Here is a 13,824-nt window from a genome sequence, read left to right as displayed (position 1 = left end):
TGAGACAATGTTTCACGGACTGAGAGAGTATATTTATATAGTCAAGATATGTGTGTGTGTACACGGTCACATATCCATGATTTTTCAGTTTTAGGATGAGATAAAAATTATAGCGTCTCAAAACTTTAAAACATAAAAGATATAGTAAAATATTTATACATCAGAAGAACTTAACGAATAAAATGCCTATTAGATGAGAGAATTTAAAAAGATACTTCAAATTAACAGTATATTTGAAATAGAAAATTGAATTAAAAAGAATTAAAAAAGATCCAAAGTTTTTTTACAATTGAATTAATAAGGAAAAAAAAGTTAGTGAAAACTAAAATTATTGGTGAAAGCTAACCAATACTTTAAAAAAATAAAGAAGCTGCATTGTTTTAATCTTAAGTTTTAAAAATGAAATAGAATAGTAATATACGTCTTTTAATTACTTAAATCAGCTAGAAGAAATTAATATTATAATTTCAAATAAATCGGTGGTTCTTTTTTGAAGCTATTATATTGAATTTGATAATGCCCACGTCTTCTTCTTCTTCTTCCTAAATGTAGTGTTATCCATGATTTTAATGTGCGTTCAGTTTATTAGATTCAGCCCCTTCTTTTCATTTTACTTTCAATAATTTACTCTCCAACAACAATTATTGGGAAGGGCTGAAACTCAATTTCAAAATTTTCATATATTTCACAAGAAGAAAAAATGGACAAATAAAACTTTTGGGAAGGGCTTAAGCCCTCCCCCCTTGCTTACTGTGTCCGCCAATGTTGAAAACTTATAAAAGAGTGGATTAGGCTTTTGACTATTTTTTTCTACTGAGCTGCTGTACTTTAAATTAATTTTTTTTAACTTTAATATTGACACAATATATCAACATTTGTTAGTATAATTGACGTAATTTTAACATCCATAAAATTAAGCGTAAGATTCATTTTTTTAACACCGAAAAATAAGAGCCTGAATTACATAAATATATTAACTACAGTGAAAGTAAAGTAAAGGGGAATTATTTTTTAGTCATGTTGTATTCTCTCTTTCACTAACAAGTTTTATAGTAGCGCTGCGCTAACTAATGAAATTGTAAACGATTTCAATTCAGAGGTTTGTGAGAATGTCTACTTCTTCCTATCCAAAAAAAGTGGCTAGGAGATGTAATGAAAACGAGTTTCTTGAAATTGTTCTAGCATAGTAAGAAGTAGGATGGATTTGAATTACAATGTATAGATTGAAAACAACGTACTAAAATTAACGAGATAGTTTACATCAATATGTTACATAAACCAGAAATCCATATTTTCGTATCCAAAAAGTAAAATAAAATAAAAAATTAGAACCATAAATTAGAAATCCACACGAACACACATAGGTTTACATGATTAAGACATGAAGTCTTATGCTTGAGTAACTTGAGTTGAAGCTTGGGTGTAAGGATAGCCTATTCCATGTCTGTTATTCGGAAACATAACAAAAACAGCAGCGGAGACGGTGCCTATGACAGGCGGCATTGCCATGAGCAGGGCCTTCTGCGTGGACTCGAACGACGGGTAGAAGCAATCGACCGTGTTAGGGTCAAGCAGCGACACGACAGCAAACACGACCAACGAGAAAAATCCATGTACAAAGTCTCCGAAACGGAGCTTGTACGAGGACAGGTCCACGGAGGAGTCGGGGGAGGGCCAGAGGCCGTTGGTGGTGGCGACGCCATAGTGCACGTTGCCCTCGCTGTCCGTGTAGCTATCGGTGAAGGAGGAGAAGCAGCAGGAGGCCCCACAGGCGGCGATGAGGAAGCTGGTGAGGTACTTGTGGATGAGGTGGCATTGGCCGTTGTTGGTGAGGACCGGGTTGAGGAATTGGAAGGCGAAGACGGTGCCTGTTGGGAGGAGCTTGATGAGGTTGCCGAAGCCGGCCAGGGTGGCTTGTGCGGCGGTTCTTGGTAGAGGCGTGTCGCTAAGGATGGATGACATGGTGTTGTTCAAATGTTTGCTAATTTATTGTTGTTTTTGGATTGTTGAGAGTGGGGTTTATTTATAAAGATCAATTGTGTGTGTGTGTGTGTGTGTGTTTTGTGGAGTTGCTTGTACGTAAGATTAAGAAGTGAAGAGCTTAAGCCATAAGTAGGGATTTTTGTTTTGTGTATGTTTTGCGTTTACTCTTTGGAAGGGTGATGATGAATGCTTCAAGGTTTATATGAATTTCATCATCATATGTTTGAAGAAGCTTTCAACTAATTTTTTTTTCATTATTCAAACACTACTTAGTTTGGATAATGCTACGGCGTAGAAGTAAAGTTTACAATAAAAAAATTGTTTTTGAGAAATCCATTTTTTATAGACTAATTCTTGATCTTCAACTTTGGCACATGACGAAGTAGTAGTAAATTAAATTAGCACTTGTCACTAAAATATAGCGCACGTGGATATAAAATAGTATAGAGAAGAGAGATGGGGTAGTACGACAAGCCAAATAAAATTATAATTAAAGTAATTCGAAGTAGGGGGTATTTTAACTCGTAATTAGTAAGTACTCCATTGATTAATCCTATTTTAGGAATGGTTAAATTGACACACCATTCAATAAAACGTAGTACACAAAATGAAGTCGGATGGAGAGATGCAACTAATTGTAGTTATAATCTCTTTCCTTCTTCACTGATCATGGAGAAGTGGGCAACGGTTATTTGTTGGAAGAAGGAGACGTTTCTTGATAGTGAAAATGGTGGATTGTCGGGTTTTTTAATCATGGAGAGAGTGGCAACTGCAGTCATTATTAGTATTAATAGTAATTATCACTTTCTCTACTACTATAAATTAACTATACCGTTATTAAGTTGTTCAGGAGGTTAATATCGTTTATATGAATTTAATTGAAAGGAAGATATCAATTCGACGACTTTGATATTTTTTTTGTTTTTAGTTTTAGTTTTGTCACTAATATCATATGGCACTGTGCACTTAATTTTGTAAATTGGACTCCAAGAAATAGAATAATTGTTGTAATATACACCCGTTTTATTACCTCGTATAAAAGTTCAGTAAAATATGACCAAACCTATTTTTGTCCAGTAGCTTTATTTTTTTCTCAACGTTGTACACGTTTACTTTATTAGTCTTCCTTCTCGTATAAGTTTTTATTTTTGGGCTTACAGATCTGAATTGATAAACAGTTGGTCCTGATTTTAATTTCGTATGCAAATCAAGCCAGTTTAATGTTAAAGAATTGTGGGCTCAGTCAGTGGGCTCTTTTGTCCCTGTATTTTTATTTTTTTTGGAATTGCTCGTGTATTAGCTCATACTAATAAATACTCCATGTTGCCAAAAAAGATTATAAAATTAACTAAAATGAATTCTAGTACAATTATCGTCACTTAACATAATCATACTCCATTTAAGATAATATCCACATGCCACGATCCTTGAATCTACTAATGAACTTATTAGTAGCTAAATGTAAGCACGGATACCGAATCATTAGGAGTTTAGGACTAACTATTATGCTAAGTTTTTTTTAACTAAGAAAAAATGCATATACAACTTGGATTAGAACATGTAAAAACGAGAATTCTAGGATATTAATTTCTCAAACTCTAGTTCTATCAACTACTTTTTTTTGATATCTTATCACGATTGCTTGAGTTATGAAGATGATCATCAAATGTCATGTTAAAAAGTCTATAACTGCACCATCATTGCTCTCTAGTTGGTTAGGAATCTCTTGTACTCCCTAAGTCCTCTAAATATTATCCCACTTTGACTCGACACGAGTTTTAAGAAATACTCCCTACGTTTCTCCATAGTTGAGTCATTTTTCTATTTTAGGAAGTTCCATCATAGTTGAGTCATTTCCATATTTAGTAACTTTTTTCTCTTTCTTACTTTATTCCCTCTACTTTATTCTCTCTACTTTTTTCCCTCTCTTACTTTTTTATTTATTTATTTAACACATTCAACATTCCTTTCTTAAACTACGTGCCGAAAAGTTTTGCCTCAACTATGAAGAAACAGAGGGAGTGTATAATGAAAAGTGAGTTGAAAAGTTAATGGAATGTGAGTCCACTACCAAAATTGGTAAAAAGTGAAATGAGACAAATTTTATGGGACGGACGGAAATGAAAAAATGGGACAAACTTTTAGGGACGGAGGGAGTATAAGATTGCTATGAGGATTTTGATCATCACCATATATACAAAACTCTCATCGTCTCCTACATATTTTGTTCTGTCCATGTTATATTATAATTATATATCCCGTCAATCCATCCGAAAAAAATTATTTATTAATCTAAATAGATAAAGATTCGCACGATTGGACACACTCGTGCGCTTAAGAACCATCCAATCCACTCGGGTTGCCGGCCGGGCTATTTGGGTGCGGGCCATTCAGGTTATGAATTTTTCGGGTAATAAATTTTTAACCCTAACCCGTCGGGTTTCAGGCTAACCCATTGGACTATTCGGGCTTAAAAACTTTTAAAAATAATCTCTTGTATCAAAATTTTCCTCTATAAAATGATTTTAAATTTTAGATATTTTTTCTTCTTAGTTTTGGAATCATATAAAATTTTCAAATTTTCATAGTTTTCTTCAATAATAGTTGAAAAGAAGCCTTTCATCTCGATCAACTACAACATAAACAAAGATAAATCAAAATTAAATCAATCTATTTGAATTAAAGTTTGTGTTCGTGTCATTATTCTGGCATTGTTCATAATTAATTCTTTATGAAAATTAAAAATCATATCTTACTTGAATCATTATTAAAATGATAAATATATTGAGATTTTTATGAGTTAGCTCTTAGTTTTTTCTTGATTGGCTTTGGTGGTGGTAAGACAGTAGTGGCAGATAATAGGACGATTGAATAATGAGTCGAGGTGAAATTTGAAAGTTGATCATGTAGGATCAAGTGGAAAAGTGTACAATTTTTTTTTGATACAAGAGACATGCTCAAGCTGAAGGCGCACCGAGCAAAACAGTCGATAACAAACAAACGAACAAAGCAAAAAAAGGCAACCAAAAACCATGCAAAATCCCCCCACTTACTTGTCACTGAATAAAAAAACCATTAAGCTAAGCAAAGAAGCACTACAAGTCAGCAGCAACCCGACCACGACCCATCCCTCAATAAAAAGCCACACCACCAGCTCAACCAAGAACAAGACACCAACAACAGAAAAGCAGGCATCGGAGGAAAAGAAAGAAAGAAAAAGCAACAAAACCACAAAAGAGCACACCTCAACTGCCTTCCTCCATCTAGTTCCTTTTACTTTCAAAGCCTCACCAGCCTCTAACATCGTTCAAGTTTTCTGCCATTTGTGTAGGGGAAAAGGGGAATCTTGAGCACCAACCCCTCACCATGTGCCGAGGCGCCACAAAAGTCTTCTCTTTTCGAACTCCCAATTTGGTGTGAAGTCTTGGAAAATTATTTTATTCCGGATGTCCCAAATTGTCATGAGAGAAAGCATGCTTCTGGTCCTTTTGGCAAGCAAATTGACATACTCCAGCAGTCACAAGGAAAATGCCACAGTTTTGATGAAACTTTGCAGCTGAAGAAGAGGTGCTCGATCGATTCAGATTCATCCTTACAAAAGGTACATAAGTTGTCATCAACTCCCGGAGTTCCTAATCTGAAGAGTCCCTCTTTAGTGTTGAGTTGCCCAAGAAGCACCAACCAAACATGGAGTTGAGCACGAGGTGGAGCGAGGTTCCTCCAAGCTAGTCGTCCGGGTTCGTTTGTTGCCTGCTCATTTTCCTTGGCTTATTAACCTGCAAAACAAAGTTAGAAACTGAAAATAAAGTATGATTGTCCTCACATCACACCCTCACATCGCTCGTGTTTTCCTTCATTACTATCTGATTCACGGCCATTAGGAGTTCTTCCACTAATTCCTCCTCCCAAACAAAAAACCTCCTTCTCCATAAAAGGTTCCATCTCCAGACACGTCCATCCCATCTCCCCATCTTCTCAATAAGCTCTTCTTTTTGTGTGGATAACAAGAACAAACGAGGAAATGTCTCATTTAATCTCATCTTTCCCACCCAATGGTCGTTCCAAAATCTCGTTTGTTGCCACTTCCTGGATCTCTCTTCTGAAGCTTCTGAAATCTGCAATCTGGCGCCAAATGCTGCTATGGGTCGTACCATGTCTCTCTTGCAAGTCGTTAAAGTGTTCTATACCATGATTAGATTTAATGATTTGCTTCCAAAGTGGCTTTTGCTCATCCGTGAATCTCCACCACCATTTAAAAAGCAAGGAAGCATTCCTAAAGTATAAATCTCCAACACCTAAACCACCTTGTTTCATCGGTTTCTGAATTTTTTCCCACGCAACTAGATTTCCCCTTTTAGCTCCTTCTTCTTTGGGAAGAAGACTAATAATGATTATGTCACGTCAAATTCGAAAAACCCTTAAAACTTAATATTTTTCAATTAAAAGTTGCAACTCGTTGGACCAACCCGCAACCCGTTCAGGCTAACCCATTTAGCCCATTTTATATTCGGGTTATAAAATTACAGTCCTAACCCACTAATTTTACCGGGCTATTTGGATCGATCCACGAATTTTAAGTTGGATTGACGTCCCTACTACCATGTATCCCTAAACAATGATATTAAATGTTCCCACGTGTACACTGTAAATTGAGTCCTAAACACTAAATTAACTTTGATAACACAAATATATCACGAGTGAACTGCAAAATTAATATTTGTGGTATCTAATGATAGTAATAGCACATGAGGTCCTTGGAAAAAAACCTTTTTTTCATTTGAGGTTTTTTTTTGTTCTTTTCACTTTGTGGCACTATTTATTTCCTATTTTTTGCCTTCTACTCTGGTAAATACTAGGAGTGGCATACTACTCCATATCCAATACAAATAGTAAAACAAAATTCAAGCCCTCTATACCAAACTTATTTTCTACCAAGCCCTCTTCCTTCCCAGAGTTCCATGCCATGGACTTCCAACTCTCAAGCTTTGCAGCATCAAGTCATCAACTACGAATGTCGCCACCTCAAAGCTTAAAATTTAATAAAGCGAATCCAAATAAGTTAACAAATCTAGGACTTCAATAGCTATAACACAGAGGGTAGAGGCTATAGTGGCAACGGAGGCGAACAACAATGCTGCAAGAGAGACAGTGTGGGGTGATGCAGTAAAGGTGGGAGAGCAACAGATATACTAGGAAAAATATTCAATTCGAAATTCAACGCGACTTGAAAATATCCCAAATTCTAGTAATTGATTTATAAACAAGAGGGATGACTGGTGAATTAAATATTCAACCTTAGTGATGAATATTAGCAAAGCAATAGGGATGTACTGAATTTAATGTGCTTTTTTTAAAAAACAACAGTGGATTGATTATAAGTATTCAACAAAAAATCAGGTTTAATATATCATTAAATTTCTTCCAATTAAAGATTTAATTTGATATAAGGGTTTTTTGTATAAGAACACATAAAATGAAACAGAAAAGAGGGAGAAATACATAAGACGTGATTTTTATTACTAAACCTTAAAAAAAGCAAACTAATTACTCTTATTACAGAAAAAGGGAAAAAAAGAAAAAAGTAAGAAATATTACAGCTGAGCTAAAACAATAGCATTGAGCACATATACATAAACTTACCCAGATTCTTACAAACACACCCCATTTCAGCAAATTCCTCCAGATTTCAGCTAAGAATATATTTTTTCTCAAAGCAGTCATAATCGTTAATCTTTTTTTAATTATATCTAAGTACATAACATAAATAGATTACATATTAATGATTAAGACCCAACCCCAAGAAAAAAAAAAGATTTTTACGAAAACCCTAGAATTTTGATATCCAATTCATCACCAAATCGCTTAAATTCTTTCAATCCAGATCGATCTAGAAAACCCCTTCGCCCGTACTGTGAAAAATATCTACGGCTGGAGCTCGAGACCGCCGGCGAGGATAAACAAGAAATTCCGGCGGAGTTATCGATTTCAATCAAGACGAAGCAATCGGCGCAGATCCCTCGTCGCCGGATCATCGGAAGGATTGATTTTCTTGTTGAAAAAAGAAGGTAAAGGTAGAGATCGAGGAGATGGCGACAGAGAAAACGCAGATCCGGCATAAACGTCGAGAAGCGGCAGCGGCAGCGGCGATTGGCGAATCTGATTCGGCATCCTTTCCGGCCTCATCCGTCCCACCGTCATATCATCTGCCGCCGGCGGAGAAACAGACCTCGCTGCGCTGCCATCGCCGCCGTTCAATTTGGCGGCTATGCAGCTCAGCGATTGGCCCCTCCGCAGAATCCTCACCCCGCCGCCTTCCTTCTGCCGCGCATCGCTGCCGTAGGTCGCTCCTTTTGTTTCGTTAGATTTTCTCTTGTCGGATTGGGGAGACGTCTTCCCGTTGTTGTTGTGGCACGAGCACCGATTGACGACCAAATTCGAGAAATTCTCCTGCGACGGGAAATTTCTCCGATTGTGGAAATGCGGCGGAGCGATGTGGAGGCGCTGGGCCAACAAATCTTGTGAGTACAAAACCTCTGTCCCCATTTTTTACAACCCTCGAAAAGGAAATCTAACGTTCAAAATAACGAATGTATGATCGAAAGAGGGAAACTCGGAAGAAATATACTTCCCAGATTTGTATGGAAAATGATGGAATTGGGAAGAATAAAAAGAAAATGAGTTTTTTTCCCTTGATTTCTTGCCAACTCCTCGTCCTCAATAAGGAGGGAGGTTTTCCTTCTTATTTTCTTGTGTTTTTTTCTACGATTTATAGATAAAATGTAAAGCATGTATAACGATTTATAGAGAAATTGAAGGAGAGATAGAGAAATCAAAGGGAGGCTTCAAACCGACCTTCCCTAATCCCTGGTATGCGTCAACAAATCAAAGAAGAGAGAGACAGTGATAATATTAAAATTTTAAATTTTAAATAAATAACGAAATGAGAAGGAAACGGGGCAAGCGAGTGTGATTGAATCATATTATTGGGATTTGAGAAACACTTAAGTGACCAATTCTTAATTTGTTTTTTAATTACTCCACACCCTCATATAAATACCTTCAATTTTCTCATTTTATTTTCATGCAATTTCTTCTTTATTTTTCATATAGAACCCATAATAGCAATTCAAACAACGAGAGTATGAAACGCCTTATTTGTTGGTTTCAGTCTGCCGCTGCTTCTTAATTAGAGGACTACCTGTTGGAGTTTTGCCGTGGAGTTACCAAATTAAACAAATTCACAAATACTCCATAAATCTATTTAAGTTATCATTAAAAATAATTTGTGTATGCGAACATGTTGCGTGCTAGACCACATCTATATCACATAATAGAATTAAAATCCTAATATATGATTTCTACTTATTACTAACATACCATTTGATTATTCAGTACGTTTCCACGCGATATCTCAACACTCTACAACAAATTTTCTAACTTGTTTTCCGAACTTTTTATTTGATAAAGCTCACGTATTTGTTGAAAAAATCTTATTTGCAAATATCATACTCCTATTTTTTTTTGTAATATTTTATATTATGTTATAAATAGAACAAAATGAAAATATTATGTTATTACTGGTTGCAATGACTTGAAAAATAGAAATAAAAATCTACTCCACTTGCTAGCCGCCAATAATACCCCTTTACCATGGAATACAAAGCGAAAGCTACCCTCAATACAATAACAAGTTCGTCTTATTTACTCATTTATTTTCCCAACTCTTTTGTTTTCTTATCCCATATCACACACCTGTGGCTAGGGATGTCAATCGGGCTGGCCCGTCGGGTTTCGGGCCAACCCTACTCGGGTTGCGGGTCAATCGGGTGCGGGCTAATCGGGTTGTGATTTCTTTCGGGTTATAAAAGTTCAGCCCTAACCCTAAAAGCTCGGGTTTCGGGCTAGCCCAGCGGGTTAATCGGGTTGCTACCGATAATATTAACATGCGATCAATCCAATAAATAATGATTAAAATTACTAATATTCATACAATGTAAAACATTTAATTATGATATATTTAAGATATATGCTTAAACTCAATCATAAACATGATCAAATAGTAATATTTGAGATATTTCGTAAAATTTTAATGCATGTTTTAGAAATTTAAATATATTTTTTTGTGAATTTGAAGTTTTTAATTTATTTATCAATTATTATATTAATAAAAATTAAATATATAATTTGTATATTTAATATAAAATTGAAAGTTATTTTTTTAGTTAATATTAATCAATGAAATGTCGAATTGAGAGTAAAAAAAATAGAATAATAGAAATTTTATCGGGTTTTCGGGCCAGCCCATCGGGTTTTCGGGTCTGGCCCTAATGGGTTGCGGGTTAATCGGGTGCGGGCTAATCGGGTTGTGATTTTATCGGGCTAGAAATTTCCAACCCTAACCCTATAAATTTGGCGGGCTATTCGGGCCAGCCCACGGGTTACGGGCTACATTGACATCCCTACCTGTGGCCTCCATATATCCAGAGGCAAAAAAGGTTGAAATAAAAACGAAGACGATTTGAAAAAAAACAGAGTTACGGAAAACATGGTGGCGACAGAATCGTCGCGGTTGGAGCTTCCCGAGGAATTGATAGAGGTTTTGCCCCTGGATCCATTCGAGCAGCTCGATGTCGCCCGCAAAATCACCTCTATTGCGCTCTCCACGCGCGTCGACTCCCTCGAATCGGAGATGTCGGAGCTTCGGCAGCACCTCGCCGACCGCGACGACATCATCACCGGCATGGAGTCGCAGCTCCAGTCTCTCGACGCCTCCTTTGCCGAGGTTTCCGATAAGCTGGCCGCTGCTCAGCGGGAGAAGGTTACGTGTAATGTAGATTTTCTTTTTAGAATAATAGTTTAAAATTAGCTGACCTGTGATTCTGAAAGTTGAGAATAATTGAAAATATGAGTATTAAAATAGTGGAGGTGGGGAGTTGTACCAAAACGCACTTAATCTGCTGAGTTTTTAATTATTTCTAGTATTAATAGTTAAATATAGTGTTTTGGAATATTGTTTAAATAGAGAGAGAGAAATATATGTTTGATTTTGAGCTTTTGTTTATGGCAGGAAAGCTTGCTGAAGGAGAATACGCAGCTGAGCAACACCGTGAAGAAACTTAACAGGGATGTAACCAAGGTATGGCTGGTTCAATTCTTAGCTTGGCTGATCAGTGCTGTTGTATAAGTTGCATTGTGTTCATGTTGCCGAGCTTGATACATTTTAGAAGTTTCAAAGAATAGGGATCTATGGTTGCCAATGCCATGTATGCGTTATAGTTAGTTGTTTTCGTGTTACCACACATCACTTCTCTAGATGCACCAGATTTTGTAAGCTTGTGACGATTTTAGGTTATTCTGGATTATTTTATGCAGGGCAGCCTGTATAATAAGATTCTCAATGTCATATGTCTGATTGGCAAGTTCCACGTTTCTTGCAATCGTTCAACGTGTGAACAAGTTTTTCACTTTTCAAATATCTGAGCTGAGTGATCAGAGTTTAAATGCTGATGCCAACTTTGTGTTCATATAGAATCTCTAACAGATTGAGCTTTTGCAGTTGGAAGCCTTCAGAAAGACGTTGATGCGGTCTCTTCAAGATGATGATGGCAAACCCGTAAGCGAATTTCTTGCAGCATTATCCACGAAAACTCCATATTCTGCATTAGATTCATTTTCAGTTTCTTGTTTGATAGGCAAGTGGTCCTAAGGCTAATCCGACAAATCTGTCAAGCAATCCCGGTTTGAATTTCTGATCCCTCCATGATGCCTATGCGACTCGTCGTTTTCCTCGTACCAGAATTAGAACATATGAGCAGTTTTACAAGATCATAATGTTTCTTTCAGCGGATGATTCTGATTTACCACCTAACCGCAATCAAAGCCAATTGTCCGATGCTGGAACTCTGAATCATGTCGACACTAATGCTGAAGGTATGCATGACCCTTCTCCCGCCTACCTACCGTTTCTTGCATTCGCTGTTCTGACAATTATTTTCTCATCATAAAAGTTTTGTGGCCTCGTGCACCACATAGCTTCTTACTAGCATCACAGAATAGCACGCCTCGTCTCACACCTCCAGGTTCCCCTCCGAGCCTGTCTGCATCTGTATCTCCATCTAGGACGCCCCAACCATTGTCTCCGAGGAGACAGAGACACTCGATTTCTATTACATCAACAAGAGGCCTTTATGACGATAGATCATCTGTATTTTCTTCTTTGCCTCCAAGCCAGTTCAGTTCAATGTCAAGCATGGAATCGCGATCACAACCAGGTTAGTTATCTTAACTCAATTTCTGGGTCAGATTAGAGTACACACTCAATGCGACCGCATTACCTACGTTTATTGGATTGAACAAACTAAGAACTGTTATTAGGTGGAATTTGCCGCATTTAACTCCCCTGCCTTTCATATATCAGGGAAAACGCGCGTTGATGGAAAAGAATTCTTTCGCCAAGTCAGGTACGAAACTACATCGCCACAAAACACAAACCAAAACCACTTATACATATTTGCATGAAGAAGTTCACCATAAATTAACAAATGTGCCTAGTCTAAAATCTCCCTTACCTCGCCAGGTCTCGCCTATCCTACGAGCAGTTCAGCGCATTTCTTGCAAATGTGAAGGAACTTAACTCCCACAAGCAAACAAAAGAGGTATGTTATGACATTAGCTCTATGAATCTATGATATAATTCTAAGTTGTATGAGGAAAGTTGGTTATTTATGTGTGATAAACAGCTGGCATATCAAGTGTGCTAGAAGTTGGAAGTACGATATTGTCTTCTCTTTCGGTACAAGTATAGTTACTCATGAAGAGACTATGTTGACGACTAATTTTATTTAACGATGGTTGTGTTAGGAAACCTTAGGAAAGGCAGATGAGATCTTCGGCCCCGATAATAAGGACCTCTACGCCATCTTTGAGGGGCTAATCACTCGTAACGTGCAGTGAATAGAACAAGCTTTTAACTTCGTGTAGAACCATCAAGCTCTGCTTTTACTATATAACATTGGCTGGGTGAAATTTTGGTGACGGCTGACGGCTCTGCCCAATTCTTGTAAATACATGATTTCTTATTTCCACGAAGTTAGCCAAATTATAATTTTCTCAACAAAAAGAAAAACATTTCTCATGAGTAATACATGATGGAGTACAATGGCCTTTATTCCCCATTAATCCTAAAAAACAAGTTACAATTTTTAGTATTTTTTTTCTATATATTCTTTTTTCCAATTTTAGGATTGTTACATTTAAGTATTTAGCTCAGTATGATTTTTACTATTATTTTGTACAACTATTATTATAATTATTATTATTATTGTTATTATTTTTTTAAATGCATAACTAATTAAGACAATCTTCATAAAAAATTTAAATTATGAATTATAATATCAATAAATAACTGTAGTTATAATAGTATGTTATTATGATGTTATAAACAAAGAAAATCTCAATCTAATTATTTAAATAATCTATTATAATAATAAAAATAATATAATTATCATCATTATATTTTTAATTATTAAATATTAAGAAACTATTATTATAATTTCAAAATTAATGATTATATGATTTTTATTGTTATTAATTATTTTATTAAAAACTTTTAATTATTATATTTTTAGTTTAGGAGTCTCATTATCCACAAATTCCGTCTTAAAGACCGAACTAGAGACCAAATTTGGGTCATCCATTTTTCTTAATCTTGTGGTTAGGATTAATTTACAATTAATTTAATATTTTATTTAATAAAATTTTTTTATTTTTATTTATTTTTTATTTTTTTAAAATAAAATTCAATTTTTTTTAAATTTTTTTATTCAATAAAACTTGCTGGAG

General features: G+C 35.8%; 2 protein-coding genes across 2 annotated transcripts; one reads left to right on the top strand and one right to left on the bottom strand.

Moving 5' to 3' along the window:
• Nucleotides 1-1,204: 1,204 nt before the first annotated feature.
• Nucleotides 1,205-2,086, bottom strand: LOC121794356 (protein DMP2-like). The gene has a single exon (XM_042192484.1). The coding sequence runs from the start codon at nt 1,960-1,962 to the stop codon at nt 1,390-1,392; it is 573 nt and encodes a 190-aa protein (XP_042048418.1). The 5' UTR covers nt 1,963-2,086; the 3' UTR covers nt 1,205-1,389.
• An 8,365-nt stretch (nt 2,087-10,451) lies between these two features.
• LOC121793791 (uncharacterized protein At4g15545-like) lies at nt 10,452-13,187 on the top strand. Its single transcript, XM_042191822.1, has 9 exons — nt 10,452-10,801; nt 11,051-11,119; nt 11,540-11,596; nt 11,676-11,721; nt 11,827-11,913; nt 11,991-12,254; nt 12,401-12,443; nt 12,560-12,638; nt 12,844-13,187. Exons 1-9 carry the CDS (start codon nt 10,529-10,531, stop codon nt 12,934-12,936), a joined length of 1,011 nt encoding a protein of 336 aa, XP_042047756.1. The 5' UTR covers nt 10,452-10,528; the 3' UTR covers nt 12,937-13,187.
• The last annotated feature ends 637 nt before the right edge of the window (nt 13,188-13,824 follow it).

This window comes from Salvia splendens, chromosome 3, assembly GCF_004379255.2.
Source record: "Salvia splendens isolate huo1 chromosome 3, SspV2, whole genome shotgun sequence".
NCBI classification, from domain to species: domain Eukaryota; kingdom Viridiplantae; phylum Streptophyta; class Magnoliopsida; order Lamiales; family Lamiaceae; genus Salvia; species Salvia splendens.
The sequence above is the reverse complement of the archived record's forward strand: the minus strand, read 5'-3'. Positions and strand labels throughout refer to the sequence as shown.

Excerpts from the sequence above, each read along its gene's own strand:
- LOC121794356 (XM_042192484.1), bottom strand. The coding sequence starts at position 1,962 with ATGTCATCCATCCTTAGCGACACGCCTCTACCAAGAACCGCCGCACAA.
- LOC121793791 (XM_042191822.1), top strand. The coding sequence starts at position 10,529 with ATGGTGGCGACAGAATCGTCGCGGTTGGAGCTTCCCGAGGAATTGATA. Across the intron at positions 11,120-11,539 it reads TTAACAGGGATGTAACCAAG|TTGGAAGCCTTCAGAAAGAC; the intron begins GTATGGCTGGTT and ends GAGCTTTTGCAG. Across the intron at positions 12,444-12,559 it reads GAATTCTTTCGCCAAGTCAG|GTCTCGCCTATCCTACGAGC; the intron begins GTACGAAACTAC and ends TTACCTCGCCAG.